We start from the raw sequence: 13,893 nt of genomic DNA, 5'->3' as shown, positions 1-13,893 counted from the left end.
GATTAAAGCCATGGGCAGTCACTTCCAATGGATGCTTTGTTCAGAAATATAGCAACAAATAGCTCTATAGCTAGTATGCTGGGTTCTGTATTTTGCAGGTCTATACAGCTATTTTAGTGACTTTTCTCAAAGACATGATGGCATCTGGTTATCAGATCCACCCATCAACTGTTGCACTCCATTAGAACAAAACTAAGAAAACCAGAAATGGGCTTTCAGTCCTTTCTTCACCTAACTGAATTAACAGATCAGATTCAATTCTGTTTAAAGTTACTGTATTTGCTTTTGGCAATGATCAGCCGTGCTATAAAACAGACCTTTCGTTGTGGTCTAAGGTGCTAAACTGAGAGAAATGTTTTGGGATAGTTTTAGGGATGATACTAATAAAAAATAAAAAAAAGTAATTAAAAACCCCCAGCCTTCTGATGACATGTATATTAGAATGAACTATGCCACTTTTGGGATGTCTATTTCTTACTCCATTTTACAGAATAGCTTTGTATTTGCTCTTGTCTATTTTTCTGTGGAAAAGTTGATCAATAGCTGCTCTAACCTGATCAAGAAGGTCAAATATTGGATTCACAAAATCAGCCCATTGCAACTTCATGTCACTCACAACAACTCTTAATGTAGTATCCTGATGGTGGTGATCAGTAAATGGTGGGGGATTTTTTTTTTTAATATGGATCTGAACTGGACAGATGATGACCTATAGCTTTGTTAAAGCAACCATTGCATCTAAAAATCCCCCATAGCCACCTTTCTACAGTTATATGCTAGGTGTGAATAGGGCATGACTGTTGGAGGAAATTAAAAATAGTTTCCTCTTTGAGGGGGAAGCAGAGTAGCTTAAGCAGCGGATCCCCCCCCCCTTTTGGTATCACGCCAGGGAACCTCCCTCACCCGGCTGACTGCTAATCAATAAAAAAGACAAAGAGGCAATGGCTTGTTAAAGTTGCAAAAAAGAAGTTATTTACTTACAGTTGCATTGAGTGTATATTTACAGCATCTGATTAGGATCAGAGGTTCAGCTAACACTTAGAGATAGCAAGGCCCTAGAGCTGCCTCGTCCTGCATGCCTTGTGCTCAAGATGGCCTGGGCATCAGAGCCCTGGTGTGTACATCTTAACAGGTCTGTGGCCAGAGGACAAGAGGCAGTGCTCAGAAGAGGAGAAGGGAAGGATAAAGTGTTAGGGCCACACCCCACAAGGATCACAGAGAGAGCAGGTAGAAAGGTCAGAGTCACTGGGCCATAGCTTGACCCCTTCTGGACAGCATCCTGCCCCCTCTGGACAGCAGACGGAGTTGCACCAACTCCAACAATGACCGCCATTAATTACAGCCTCTGGTCAATGCCCCACAGCCCGCTAGTCCAATCTTGTTACAGAGCATATGACTGCATAGATAGTCTCTGTGACCTGTATTAATATCAACAGGCCATTTTACTCCCTCTCTCCAAACTGCATTGTTGGTTTTGGGGCATGCTATCATTGTGTCCTGTATGCATTCATGATAAACTACAAACTGAGATGTTTGTAAACTGAGGGTAAACTGAGATGTTATTTTAAGTAACAGCACAATGCCCCACAGATAAGCTGTTTAACTTGGCAAAAGTGAACTCCGTATATTGCTTTGGTTTAGTTATTAAACTGCAGGTTATAGCCAAAGGATCCCTTCCTGAAGAGGAAGTTTCCTTCCCCTAAAGGAACCTTTGATACAATCCTAAATTTATATCTCACAATGTCCCATGAACTCAGAGTATACATAGTGTCCAAGGAGTGCAGGAGTTTGTTGCAACACCTCCCAAAGTCACCCTGCCCATAACCTATAAGATTGTACAACAACACAGGACCAATCCTATCCAACTTTCCAGCACCGTTGTGGCTGCAATGCAGCCCTGAGATAAGGGAACAAATGTTCTGTTATCTTGAGGATGACTCTGTAGCATTCTCCCCACCACAGGAAGCAGCACATGCCCCATTGGCGCAGCTGCACCGGCACTGGAAAATTGGATGGGATTGGGCCCAAAATCAACTTAAAATTTCTTTATCATAGTGTTCTCTTGCCACTTATTTCTGTTTGGAAATGTATGACGGCCTAGGAGAGGGGGGTAAACGGAGTAATTTGTACCCAGGTCCTGGGTCAGAAAGGGGACCCAGGAGTCAAAGGAGGGGCCCAGAATTTTCCTGGGATCTTACATTTTGTTATCTCACCCAAACTCACTACTTGCACATGAGGCTGGGGTCACAACTGCAGGCATGCAGTTGGCAACTGCTGCTGCAAGCCATACACATTAGGCCCAGGAATGCATCCATAACCCTCCTTAACACAGTGTCAAATCTGGGAGGAAACTGGCCTGCTACAGTTGCTCTTTGACTTGTGGATCTAATGACTGTGAAGGAATGTATAGGAGCTCAGGGACTCAGGAGCTGAGGGACTACAACTTCTGCAGAAGTTCATTTTGGTGCACATTGGACACTTTCCATTCTACTGTGAACCTCAGTACAATGATGCTCATTTTCTGCAATGGATTTCTATATTTCAAAGATTTTAGAGAGACAAGTGTGTTTGATTTTCCATATTATCTAGCTGCCAATGCTACATGGTCAGGTAGACCTGGGCTCTGCATCAAAAAGCCTGGTAGACCTGGGCTCCAAAGACTATTCTGACTGTCAGTACCCTTCCGCTGCCCTATTACTCCCAGGACTTACTTAATGACTTACTTACAATTTGTCTAAAATTGTAGCCTTAGGGCACAATCCAGAGGCACCCACGGGCCGGCGCAAGTTCCTTGTGCTGGCCCGGGAGAGTTGCAAATGTGCCATAAGGCATGTTTGCACCTCCTTGGGAGGAAGCCAGGCTGGCCCTCAGAGAAGCGCTGGCCTGTGGAGGCTGACATAAGCCTCCGTGCCGGCTTCCTCTCTGAGGCTTGTGTTGGCCCAGCTGGGCTGACACAAGCGTCTGGGGTGGGAGGGAGGCATTCCTGGGTGGGGAGAGGGCGGGCAGTGGGCGGCCCTGGGGACAGGTGGGTGAGGAGCGGGAGGCGGGGCTGGGATTCAGTGCTTATGGTGGATCCCAACCCTTGTTCCTGAGAGAACACAGTGGCTTCAAGCTGCTTCACTCTCCTCCAACTTGTGCCACCTCAAGAGGTGTTGCAAGTCCAAGGAGACCCAAAGGGGAAAGGATGCCTTTCCTGGGGTAACGGGAAATGTTTCCCCTTGCCCTTGGCTGAGCCGCTTTTGGCCCCTATCCTGCGCTGGATACATTTCAAGCCTCTTGGCTTGCCTGTTCCAGCGCAGGGTAGGATTGAGCCCTTAATGTAATAAGAGCTACATACTGTCTGTCATGGATCACTTGGAAAAGACAATGGCAGGCCCTAGACATTAACTTATGCCCTTAGACAAATAATTTTATGCCCCTACATGTTAACTTACTCCCTTAGAAAGTTTTTAAAAAACATTTTCCCATCTAAATTGCCCCCCCCAAGCTACTACTAGTCCTGTGGGGGAAAATGTGGGGCAAATAGCAGCTTGAGATTGGTGTTAATTAGAAAAGCAGCATGGAAGCAAGGGTTAAATTGCCTTCCTCATATACAATTTGCCTCCTACTGAGCCAGATTCTTGCTTTTGGCTAAGATCCTTTGAAAAAAGGTACAGAGGCAGTAACTGAGCATGCCTGCTGATGACATCACCACACCTGCTGTGGGAGAAGATCCATAAGAGTCCCCTTCCTGGACAAGTGTCTTGCACTCCTACCTACCCTCCCCCCCCAGCTTGAAGGAAAGCTGTTTTTCAGGTACTTAGAGTGCCTTCCTGCATTACTATCAGTCAGTACCAACAAAGAGCAGTTCACCAAGGGCTCACCTTCACCTGCTGATGCCAGAACTGGGGTGAGAAAAAGAACATTTATCTCCATAAAAATCTGTGGATGTGCTTCATTAAAAATGTGTTTTGGATGGGACCATTAATATGACATATATACTGTATTTCATATTAATGGAATCTCTTCAGAAATTTAACATGCTCTCTCCACCAAATATACCTTAACCCTTCAGGGTTCCCCCCCCCATTTTTTTTTTTCCTAGTGTTGCCATTGGAAATTTTGCAAATATTTCTGTTGTCATAGACTTCACCATACAAGCAGTTAGGTTACCTGATGGATAAATGAAGTCACATTAAATAAAAATGCTTCTCTCCAGCAGCAGTAGCAACATTCAGTGGTATTCATTGGGAAGGCTGCTGCAGATTGGGCTGGGCTGGGCTGGGCTGGGAAGGGAATGATTGCTCTGTCCCAAGTGTGGTCCTGATGGAGTAACTGGAGCTCAGTTCACAAGGTAGATAGATATCTCTGGTACTGCTCTTTTTCTAGCTCTCATTTCTAAACCATCATTTATAACCAACTTTTCTCCCCCCCCCCCCCCACAGGTGTGTGCAGGTCATGAAAAATACCATTTGCACTGCCAATGTCTGTAGCTATTATTCTGCGGGCTGCAAGGTGAGCACCAACCTTTGTGTGTCTTTAAGCATTATGTTTAGGTTTGAAGAAGTCCTACCTAGGAAGTCTTAACACTGTGGATATGTTCCTGGAAAACAGAGTGCCATGTGAAGTGGAACGATAGACGGAAATTACAACACTGTTCTAATGTGGATGTGTCCACAATACCGTATTCACCAGGGCATTAGGGTGGAGCCTACTGCGCTATTGACCACCATGGCCGTTGCTCCTCTTTCATGGCAGTGGTGGAAGATGGTGGGAGAAGCTACACCCAGGAGGAGGAGCCATGTTGCCACTCTTAGGAATTACAGGCTTCTTGTTGAAGAGGGCATCTACGGTAGATTGCATTGCCTGTTATTTTCTCTCCTGAAGCATTTCTTGGTAGCAAATGGTTTGCCCTGTTCTAGTTAGAATATACTATTTTCAATGGCCACCCACTAGCTAGAACACATAGCATCCATTGACTGAACGCTCAGCATAGACAGCTGTACTTTTCTGCACTTTCAAGTGGCTTTATGGATTTTAACTTTTAAAAAACCTATACTGTAAAAATTGCACCCAAAGAATGCTATACCAAAACAGGAAGCAGTTATAGGAGGTATTATAGATTTAGTGCTGACCATGATCTGCCAATGGTCACTTAAGACTTCTTAGAGACAGTTTTGCCAGTGAAGCTTGCTGGAGATCTTTCAGTAGTCAGTGATTTCTTATTTGTATTAGGTCTTTCTCCCTCACTAGCTGATGGCTAGTCTCTTGAAGGAAAAAGAGAGAGGGTTTTTTTTATAGAAACAGAGCGTGTCTCCTGGTTAAAGGTCTCAGTTATCTGGAGAACTGTGGCAGCAGAGCTGCCCTTCCAGTTAATTAGTGCCAATGAAATTTATGATGATGTACCAACCAAATATATAGGTCTATCTCATACTTTTAAACAGAGGTGGATGCAGGCTTGTGCATTCAAGAGGGAGTTGCAATTTCAGCTCCCTGTCAAGAATACTGTACCTTTATACACACATTTGTTGCATTCACATTATATATATTTTACCTGTAATTTAACAGTCAATGTTTTTAGTTAATTAAAGGCATTTTATGTCTATTTTGATTTGCATATTGATATTATAATTTCCAGTTGCAGCCACAAGGTGGTACCAGAGTTCAGAATGTCTTTGACGCCTTTCTCTCTCCCCCACTCCCCCCCCCCCGAAATTAGTACAAGCAACCCTCCTTGATCATGGACTGTGAAAGATGGATAGAAGTGAACCTTGTTCCACAGCTTGGTTCTCAGATTCACCTGCGGAAGCTCCCGCTAGAAATGCTGCAGAAAGTGCTCAAATCTGCAAGGTCAGGATGCTGAGTGGTACTTTGTCCAAAAAGGATGGGAAAAGTGCATAGTATTTGTGTGTGGGCCTTCACATGCATTGACCACTTGCAAACGAAATGGTAGCTCCATAGAATGCTCACAGAGGAAAACTGCTTTGCCTGTGGCCTGCAGTACATTAAAATCACTGACTTCAGTCATGCCTAAGTTGCACTGAAATCAATGAGATTGCAGTTGTAACTTACCTTTTCAATTAGATTTAAGCATAACTACCAGTAATTATTTTTCTGGAGTGAGCCATTGTCTGCTTTCATCACAAGGAACAGGACACAAAGAAATGCACAGAGATCTCCATACATAATAGCAATCTTATCTGGTCCCTCTCTATTATTGAAACTATAATACTGGTCAGTAATTGTCTATTTTATCCATACCACCTGGTCAGTGATTGTCTATTTTTGCAAGGGTTTGTGGGGAACAACAAACAAGGAGCCCTATGCACTAGTGTTTGCTTTTTAAGAAGAGTTGGTATTCTTAGGAAGGCAAAACCTGTGTCAGGTGCCAGCCAGATCTTATGCTTTTGTAGCAACTCTTTGTAATGTACAGGTGGAACTGATATTGTCCGGTTGGTATCTAAACTGCAGCACCAGTTTCGGCCAGGCATGAAAAAATGCATCACAAATATTAATAAAGTGCTTTCTTCCCTGTAGATCACTATAGAAATTGTACTTGTGAATATGGCAGCCGTTCACCATTAACTGAATTTTCAAGATTGAACTTCACCTTGCTTTTTAAAAAATTTTTGCTATGCAGTGTTTGAATCTGAGCAATGTTTAAATCCAAGCTAATTGTCTGACACTCCTAAACTCCAGATCTCTGCTGCTAGCACAAAGGAGGTTTCAACATTTGAACTTGCAGCTCTGCTAACCTGTAATATCCCTTGGATTTTGAAAGTGAGGAGGTTTCGCAATGCAGAACTAAATACATACATTCATTCCTTCCTGCAAAGTCTAACTAGGGGTTGGCAACTTTTTCAGCAGAGACTGTATGTTTGGTAATGAACGTCCAGGTTGCTCCTATGTGGCAAGGCTTTGTCTCCCAAGCCAAGCTTCATGTTGGTGGTGGGCTGTATCCAGCCTGCAGGCTGTAGGCTACCAGACCCTACTTTAGTGGTAGAGCACACTCTTCACATGCAGAAAGCCTCAGATTCAACTCTTGCAAGGGTGGCATCAGGAGCTTATCAAGTTGGTTACTGGCTGAGTGCCCATGACCATCCCAACACTCACCTGGTCAGTTCAACTGCTGAACATCCTGTAACAGTGGCAGTGGTAGGGCATTATCAGGGGATAGGCAGCATAACCATGGGAAGGCCGAGGCAACCACCAGGCACCAGCACTGAACCCTTCCACCTCCAGTTATAAAGATCTTATTTAGCAAGACTGAGAGAAACCTGTTTAAGATCTTGGGCAGCCCTAGTCAGGTGTATGTAGATAGCACAGAGATAGAAGGCCGATGATGTGAGTTGGTAAAAGGCAGATTCATACAGTCATGTGATTTTGAAAATCAGTCTACCAAATTACAGAGAACCTAGTAAATTTACTTCATGTGTGAAACAGTTCTAAGAAATTTTTATTGCACTGAAGGGGCTAGATATGCAGCAAATCTTACCACATGCCAGGTTCTTATTTCCAGTGTAATACCCAGAAAAACAATCTGTTTTGCTAAAATTAAGTAAGACTTTCCCTGAAATTAGCTGGCTGTCTCATAGCACATCTGCTACTAGAGTAGTTTTCATCAGAGGGCAATTAAAGAGGCCATAAAAGAAAGAACTTGCGGTCAGGTTAATATTAACTTCAGTTTTAAAAACGATGTTTGGATCAGCAAAATCCAAAGAAAAACAACAGTCTTGTCTGCTAAATCCTTTGCTCAGAGAATCCCTTCTGCCTGTCATCAAAGGGTGTGTTTTTTCTACACTAAAATTTCTTTTTTTGGACCAGAATCCCATCTGGCAACTCACATTTACACAAAGGAATGAAGAATATCACCCACTGAGCCTATAATTAAAAGTGAGCAGCTGTCCCCAGAAGATAGCTTAATGAGTTTTGCACCTGGACCTTCCCTTTTTATATCTTGGTGACAGAATATCTTAAGTCTATATGAAATGAGTGGGTGACAGGACCAGTCCAAGATCTTCCGGAGCCTGAGTTAAAGACCCCTCTTTAACTGATGGCATGCCATCAGGCAAAAATAATTACCATTATCAGCATCTCCCACCACCACCAATACACTTGCTCCTGCTCCTTGGATTTGAGCAGGAAGAGGGGAATGAAGGGGAAGAGGCAATGTGGAAGAGAAGAGTATGGTGGCCTGGAATGTCTCCTGGGAGACATGGTAGCCCACAACTCTCCTCTCCATTCTCTTTCACTCCATTCCCCTCTTCCTGTTCAAATCTAGGAAGAGCAACAGGAGGAGTGGAGGCAGTGACACCCCTGTTGCTCAGTCTACAGTACATCAAGAAAGGGAAGGCCCTGGTGGGTGTTGTCAGGCCATGTTAAACGAAACTCCAGGATGGTGGACTGTCTCCAACTACCTTGGTAATTTCATGGAGAAGTGACAGTTTGAATTAAGTACTTCCTAGTTTCACCACTTGTGTTCTTAACCACTATGTTACGCTTTCTATATTGTGTCAGCAAATATAATTGGGGACTTTATGACTCATTAAAATACTAATTCCACTGACTGTTCTCTTGGATTAAATAATCTTACCTCCTGAACTGGAAAACAGATTTGTATAGCCCCAAGCTGACAGGTATGAGTTGCCCATTAAGATGCAAATAATGCCTTTGCCAGATGTATTCTGAGCACTGTGTCTGCGACTCCCTCCTTGCCAGAGTGTAGGTTGCAGAGTAATTTACCTGTCACAGTCGTATCCCACTGTTCCTTTGAGGCAGGAGTGGGCAAACCCTGGCCCGGGGGCCATTTGTGGCCCTCAGGGTCCCCCAATCTGGCCTGCGGGAAGCCCCCAGTCTCCAATGAGCCTTTGGCCCATTGGAGACTGTTGGAGCCTGTGACGGCCTACGACTGTCAGTTGCGACCGCTAGACACGAGCTGTGAGCCAAGAGAGCAAGGCCTTTTATAGTCTCCATGTGTTTTCTGCTTTTCCCTGGGCATTATTTTAACCGCTCCCCCTATTGCTTCTGAACAACTTATGTCTCCATGGGTTTCATAGCACATCTGAAACAAATCTTGGTCTGTATGTTTTCAATGTGCAAGAGGTGTGTGGCAAACAGCTCATAGTTCTCATGTGGTTCTACATGCCTGTATTATAGTTCTCATGTGTATTATAAACAAGCTAAGTAAAATTCATTCATTCATATAAGTTCCATCTCTAATGTATTTGTTTATGTCAATTTATTCAGATTTGAACTGTAAATGAATTCTTTTTTTCTGGGCCCCTGACACAGTGTCAGAGAGATGATGTGGCCCTTCTGCCAAAATGTTTACCCACCTCTGCTTTGAGGGAACAGTCAGACACAATGATACATGGTTACTCTGGGAGGGATTGGTGCCAAATAACAGCAGTGGAGAGTGAGGGGACCATGGTGAGGCAAGGGGTTGAAGTCCCACCTCCCCCTATCATAGTTATGAACTGTACCAGGGCCCTGCACAGCTGCTATTTACTTTTGAAAAAAACCAACATAACTGTTCCATCACACTATCAATGTATGTCTAGTTTGATCTGGGACTGCATACATAAAGAAGTAGAGGGAAGGCCCTTCCATGCTTAATGGGTCTGGAAGCAAAGGCTCAAAAATGAAGATAGGCAACATGCTAAGATGAGCACCATCAGCGCAACTCCTTACAACAACCACTTTAAGTGGATTAAGTTGAGTCTGATAGGCCCAAGGTTACCAAGTGGCTTATGGCTCAGTGAGGATTTGAACCCAGAGCTGTCTGGCCTGGGTCTGGCATTCTAACCACTGCAATACACTGGTTCATGCAGTCTGCATCTTCCCAGAATATCATGAAAATATCATTAGTGAAGGCAAAAAATTCATAACTACTGACAACTCAAATACATCTGAAAAATACTGCATGGAAGTGGGCAGATACATTGTGAGTACTGAAAAGAGGATGAGGAGAAATAAATTATCATTGTTATTCTTCTGTCACCCATTTTAGATTCCTCTTTCCTCTCAACCATTTGTGACTCCCAGGGGCAGCTGTGGGAGCTCCTTGTTTTGAACATTTATTTATAGTTATGGACAGAATGTCTGTTTTTGGCAAATATCTCATTCCCAGTGAGTTTTGAAGGCTGAAGACGGCTACTTTTCCTTCCAAAATGTTGCTGAAAGCAATACACATTTCCATGTTTCTAATCCTTAAATAGACTCTTGTCTTATCTGAGCAATTCATTGACTTTGCCCTTCTCAGAAAGCAATTAGCTTCCTCCCACAAAGTTTTAAGAGCTGTCCTTTTAAAGTTTCCTTGCCACCATGTGACATTTACAAAAGCCTCTATTATGTAAGATTAGGCTGAATGTCCTCCATCTGTGAAGGCTATTTTATGAGTAGGATGAGGGCCAGGAAGAGAACACTTTACCAGATCAGTTCAGCATGGTAGGCTGGAGGGCTATGCGCATGTTATGCTATACCAAGGTAAAGAGGTCTGTGTACATTTCTGTGTGAATGACAGTATTGGGTTCCATTTTTACAGATCAACATTCCATGTGCATTGTATATTGAATGAAGGAATAATTGGACACAGGTACAGATTAACAGATTACAGGTTAACAGGTACAGGCACTACAGATTGTAGTGCCTGGGCAATACAATTGTATAGTATTTGCATAAAATTTAATGTGTGGACAACCCTTATGTAACCCCATGTAGCATGTGACACTGGGAAAGGAAATGGATCAGGTGCATTTTAGAGATAAATGTGGCACAACATTTATTTCAGCGTGTGGATCTTTACGATACTGCAAGATTCTTTTGGGCCAAAATCTAAATTTCCTGCATTGATGCAGTAGTGCCAACAGGGCATGTGCTGTACCCTGCTGTGGGGGGAGGGGCAGACATGGAGGCCTCCTCAAGGTAAGGGAACATTTGTTCCCTTACTTTGGAGCTGTATTGTGGCTGCATCGGAGCTGGAAAGTTGGATGGGATTGGGCCCTTTGTTTTTTTGGTTGCTACAAACTACTGCAACTACCATTCCAGGGATACATTGGTAATGAGAGAGAAATTACATGCCCTTGTTTCCGGTCACAAGTGATTATTCCGCACAATAAGTAGGCTCACTAATTCTCCACATTGGCCCAGTTTTGTAACTAGGTTGGAGTAAATAAGACATAGGAAGTAAGATTTAAACATAAACTTGGTTCTTTAGTCACTGTCTCAGATCTTTCCTTCTTTTTTTCTCTCTATTTCATTTTGTCTTTCGTCCCTTTTCCTCCCTCACTTTTACTTACCCTCCTTTTCTCTCCCTTCCTACCTATGGCCTACTATTGTAAACATCTAGTTTGGTCCTTAGTCAATAAGTCAACATAAAATAAGTGAGGAAGTGGCTGAATCAAATAAAAATTAAACCAACACTGAAAGCTATAAACAAAGTTCTAAGAGAGAAAAATTTAATTCCTGCACTTACAGCGCACAAGAGTGTAACCTCTGTGGACATTTGTTAAAATAAGTGTTGCATGCAAACTTCACAGAAGTTCATAAAGATGTTCTTTCCTGACAGGTTATTCACTTTCAATGAATTCCATCTCCTGAGAACCGCACTGTGTTGGGTCTTCCTACAACAAAACCCCAAAATTCAGATAATTCCATCGTATGATACTGTTCTCACATATTTTAGAAGGTAATTAAATGTTTATGTATTTTTGTATTTATTTATCATGCTTGCAATCCCTTTTATAGAGTTCCAGGCTGTAGGGATAGGTTTTCCCATTATACCCTCGTAGCAACCAAGTGAGGAAGGATGTTATGGGGAGGAGAGAGGGAGATGCTGGTCCAAGATTACCCTCTGAGTTTTATGGCTGAAAAGCGATTTGAAATGGCTTTCCCATTCCAAGTTGAGCACTGTGGTCCCTACACTCTCTGAACATGGAAACAGAGATGAACTCTCGTTGTAATGGAACAATACTTTAGAAGGCACTGTGACAGTGCTCGAAGTTCCCTAACTTTAGGAAGTTACCAGTTATGGAAATAGGTTTTAATTTATTCCTGTTGCAATGAATCAGTCAAAGGGTCCAGTCCTTATGGCCCCTTGCACTGCTGGAACTTGTGCTCTGGCAGTACGGCATAATTTATGACTGTCACAAAAGGAGACTCACCATACAGTGTGGTCTGGCTGCGACCACAAGTGACAAATGGCCATGCGCTAGCAGTCCACCAATGGATCCCAGTGTTGCTAAGTCAGTGTGAGGGGCGAGTGGGAGCAGGGGGTGGCTGAACAGGGTTGGAGGGAGGAGACTACAGTGGGGAGAAAGCAGATGGGGTGCAGAAAGAGGGGCAATATTGACGGCAGCTGTACCACCAATATCCTATCCCCCTTTCTGGCCTTGATCCACCAACTCGGTCCACTTCGACTTGCACCAGCCCCACCTCAAGGAAAAACAAGCATGCCAGTACTAATGATTTGCCTAATGTCACATCTCCTTTGAATACCTGTAACAGGTTGGAGATGCTGGAAGTTTAAGAAGTAGCCCTCCGGCCAGCATCTCAGAAAGCCTGTAGTTCTGCTTGTGGCAGATGCTTCCATGTACTTCAGCTCAGCTCCAAGCTAAAGCTAACAAGGTGATGGTAACAGGAATAAAAACAATAAAATCCTAGCTGCTGTCAGTCTCCTATTCACACTGTAGTTCAGTTTAAGCACAAACTGACTTGAGACATATATGAAAATGCCTTGAGTGAACTTGGCGGGAGAACCCGTGGACATTATATATCTGGACTTTCAGAAGGCGTTTGACACGGTCCCTCACCAAAGGCTACTGAAAAAACTCCACAGTCAGGGAATTAGAGGACAGGTCCTCTCGTGGATTGAGAACTGGTTGGAGGCCAGAGGGCAGAGAGTGGGTGTCAGTGGGCAATTTTCACAATGGAGAGAGGTGAAAAGCGGTGTGCCCCAAGGATCTGTCCTGGGACCGGTGCTTTTCAACCTCTTCATAAATGACCTGGAGACAGGGTTGAGCAGTGAAGTGGCTAAGTTTGCAGACGACACCAAACTTTTCCGAGTGGTAAAGACCAGAAGTGATTGTGAGGAGCTCCAGAAGGATCTCTCCAGACTGGCAGAATGGGCAGCAAAATGGCAGATGCGCTTCAATGTCAGTAAGTGTAAAGTCATGCACATTGGGGCAAAAAATCAAAACTTTAGATATAGGCTGATGGATTCTGAGCTGTCTGTGACAGATCAGGAGAGAGATCTTGGGGTGGTGGTGGACAGATCGATGAAAGTGTCGACCCAATGTGCGGCAGCAGTGAAGAAGGCCAATTCTATGCTTGGGATCATTAGGAAGGGTATTGAGAACAAAACGGTTAGTATTATAATGCCGTTGTACAAATCGATGGTAAGGCCACACCTGGAGTATTGTGTCCAGTTCTGGTCGCCGCATCTCAAAAAAGACAAAGTGGAAATGGAAAAGGTGCAAAAGAGAGCGACTAAGATGATTATGGGGCTGGGGCACCTTCCTTATGAGGAAAGGCTACGGCGTTTGGGCCTCTTCAGCCTAGAAAAGAGACGCTTGAGGGGGGACATGATTGAGACATACAAAATTATGCAGGGGATGGACAGAGTGGATAGGGAGATGCTCTTTACACTCTCACATAATACCAGAACCAGGGGACATCCACTAAAATTGAGTGTTGGGCGGGTTAGGACAGACAAAAGAAAATATTTCTTTACTCAGAGCGTGGTCGGTCTGTGGAACTCCTTGCCACAGGATGTGGTGCTGGCGTCTAGCCTAGACGCCTTTAAAAGGGGATTGGACGAGTTTCTGGAGGAAAAATCCATTATGGGGTACAAGCCATGATGTGTATGCGCAACCTCCTGATTTTAGGAATGGGTTAAGTCAGAATGCCAGATGTAGG

The 13,893-nt window shown here is 43.8% G+C and overlaps 1 protein-coding gene across 1 annotated transcript in view; it reads left to right on the top strand.

Moving 5' to 3' along the window:
* Window positions 1-13,893, top strand: part of BTBD16 (BTB domain containing 16) — a 49,103-nt gene that overhangs the window by 13,847 nt on the left and 21,363 nt on the right. The window contains exons 10-12 of the mRNA XM_066621449.1: window positions 4,425-4,494; window positions 5,699-5,829; window positions 11,546-11,665. Coding sequence (XP_066477546.1) covers window positions 4,425-4,494; window positions 5,699-5,829; window positions 11,546-11,665 — 321 coding nt within the window. The remainder of the gene's footprint in view (window positions 1-4,424; window positions 4,495-5,698; window positions 5,830-11,545; window positions 11,666-13,893) is intronic.

Source organism: Tiliqua scincoides, chromosome 3 (genome assembly GCF_035046505.1).
Source record: "Tiliqua scincoides isolate rTilSci1 chromosome 3, rTilSci1.hap2, whole genome shotgun sequence".
NCBI lineage: Eukaryota > Metazoa > Chordata > Lepidosauria > Squamata > Scincidae > Tiliqua > Tiliqua scincoides.
The sequence above is the reverse complement of the archived record's forward strand: the minus strand, read 5'-3'. Positions and strand labels throughout refer to the sequence as shown.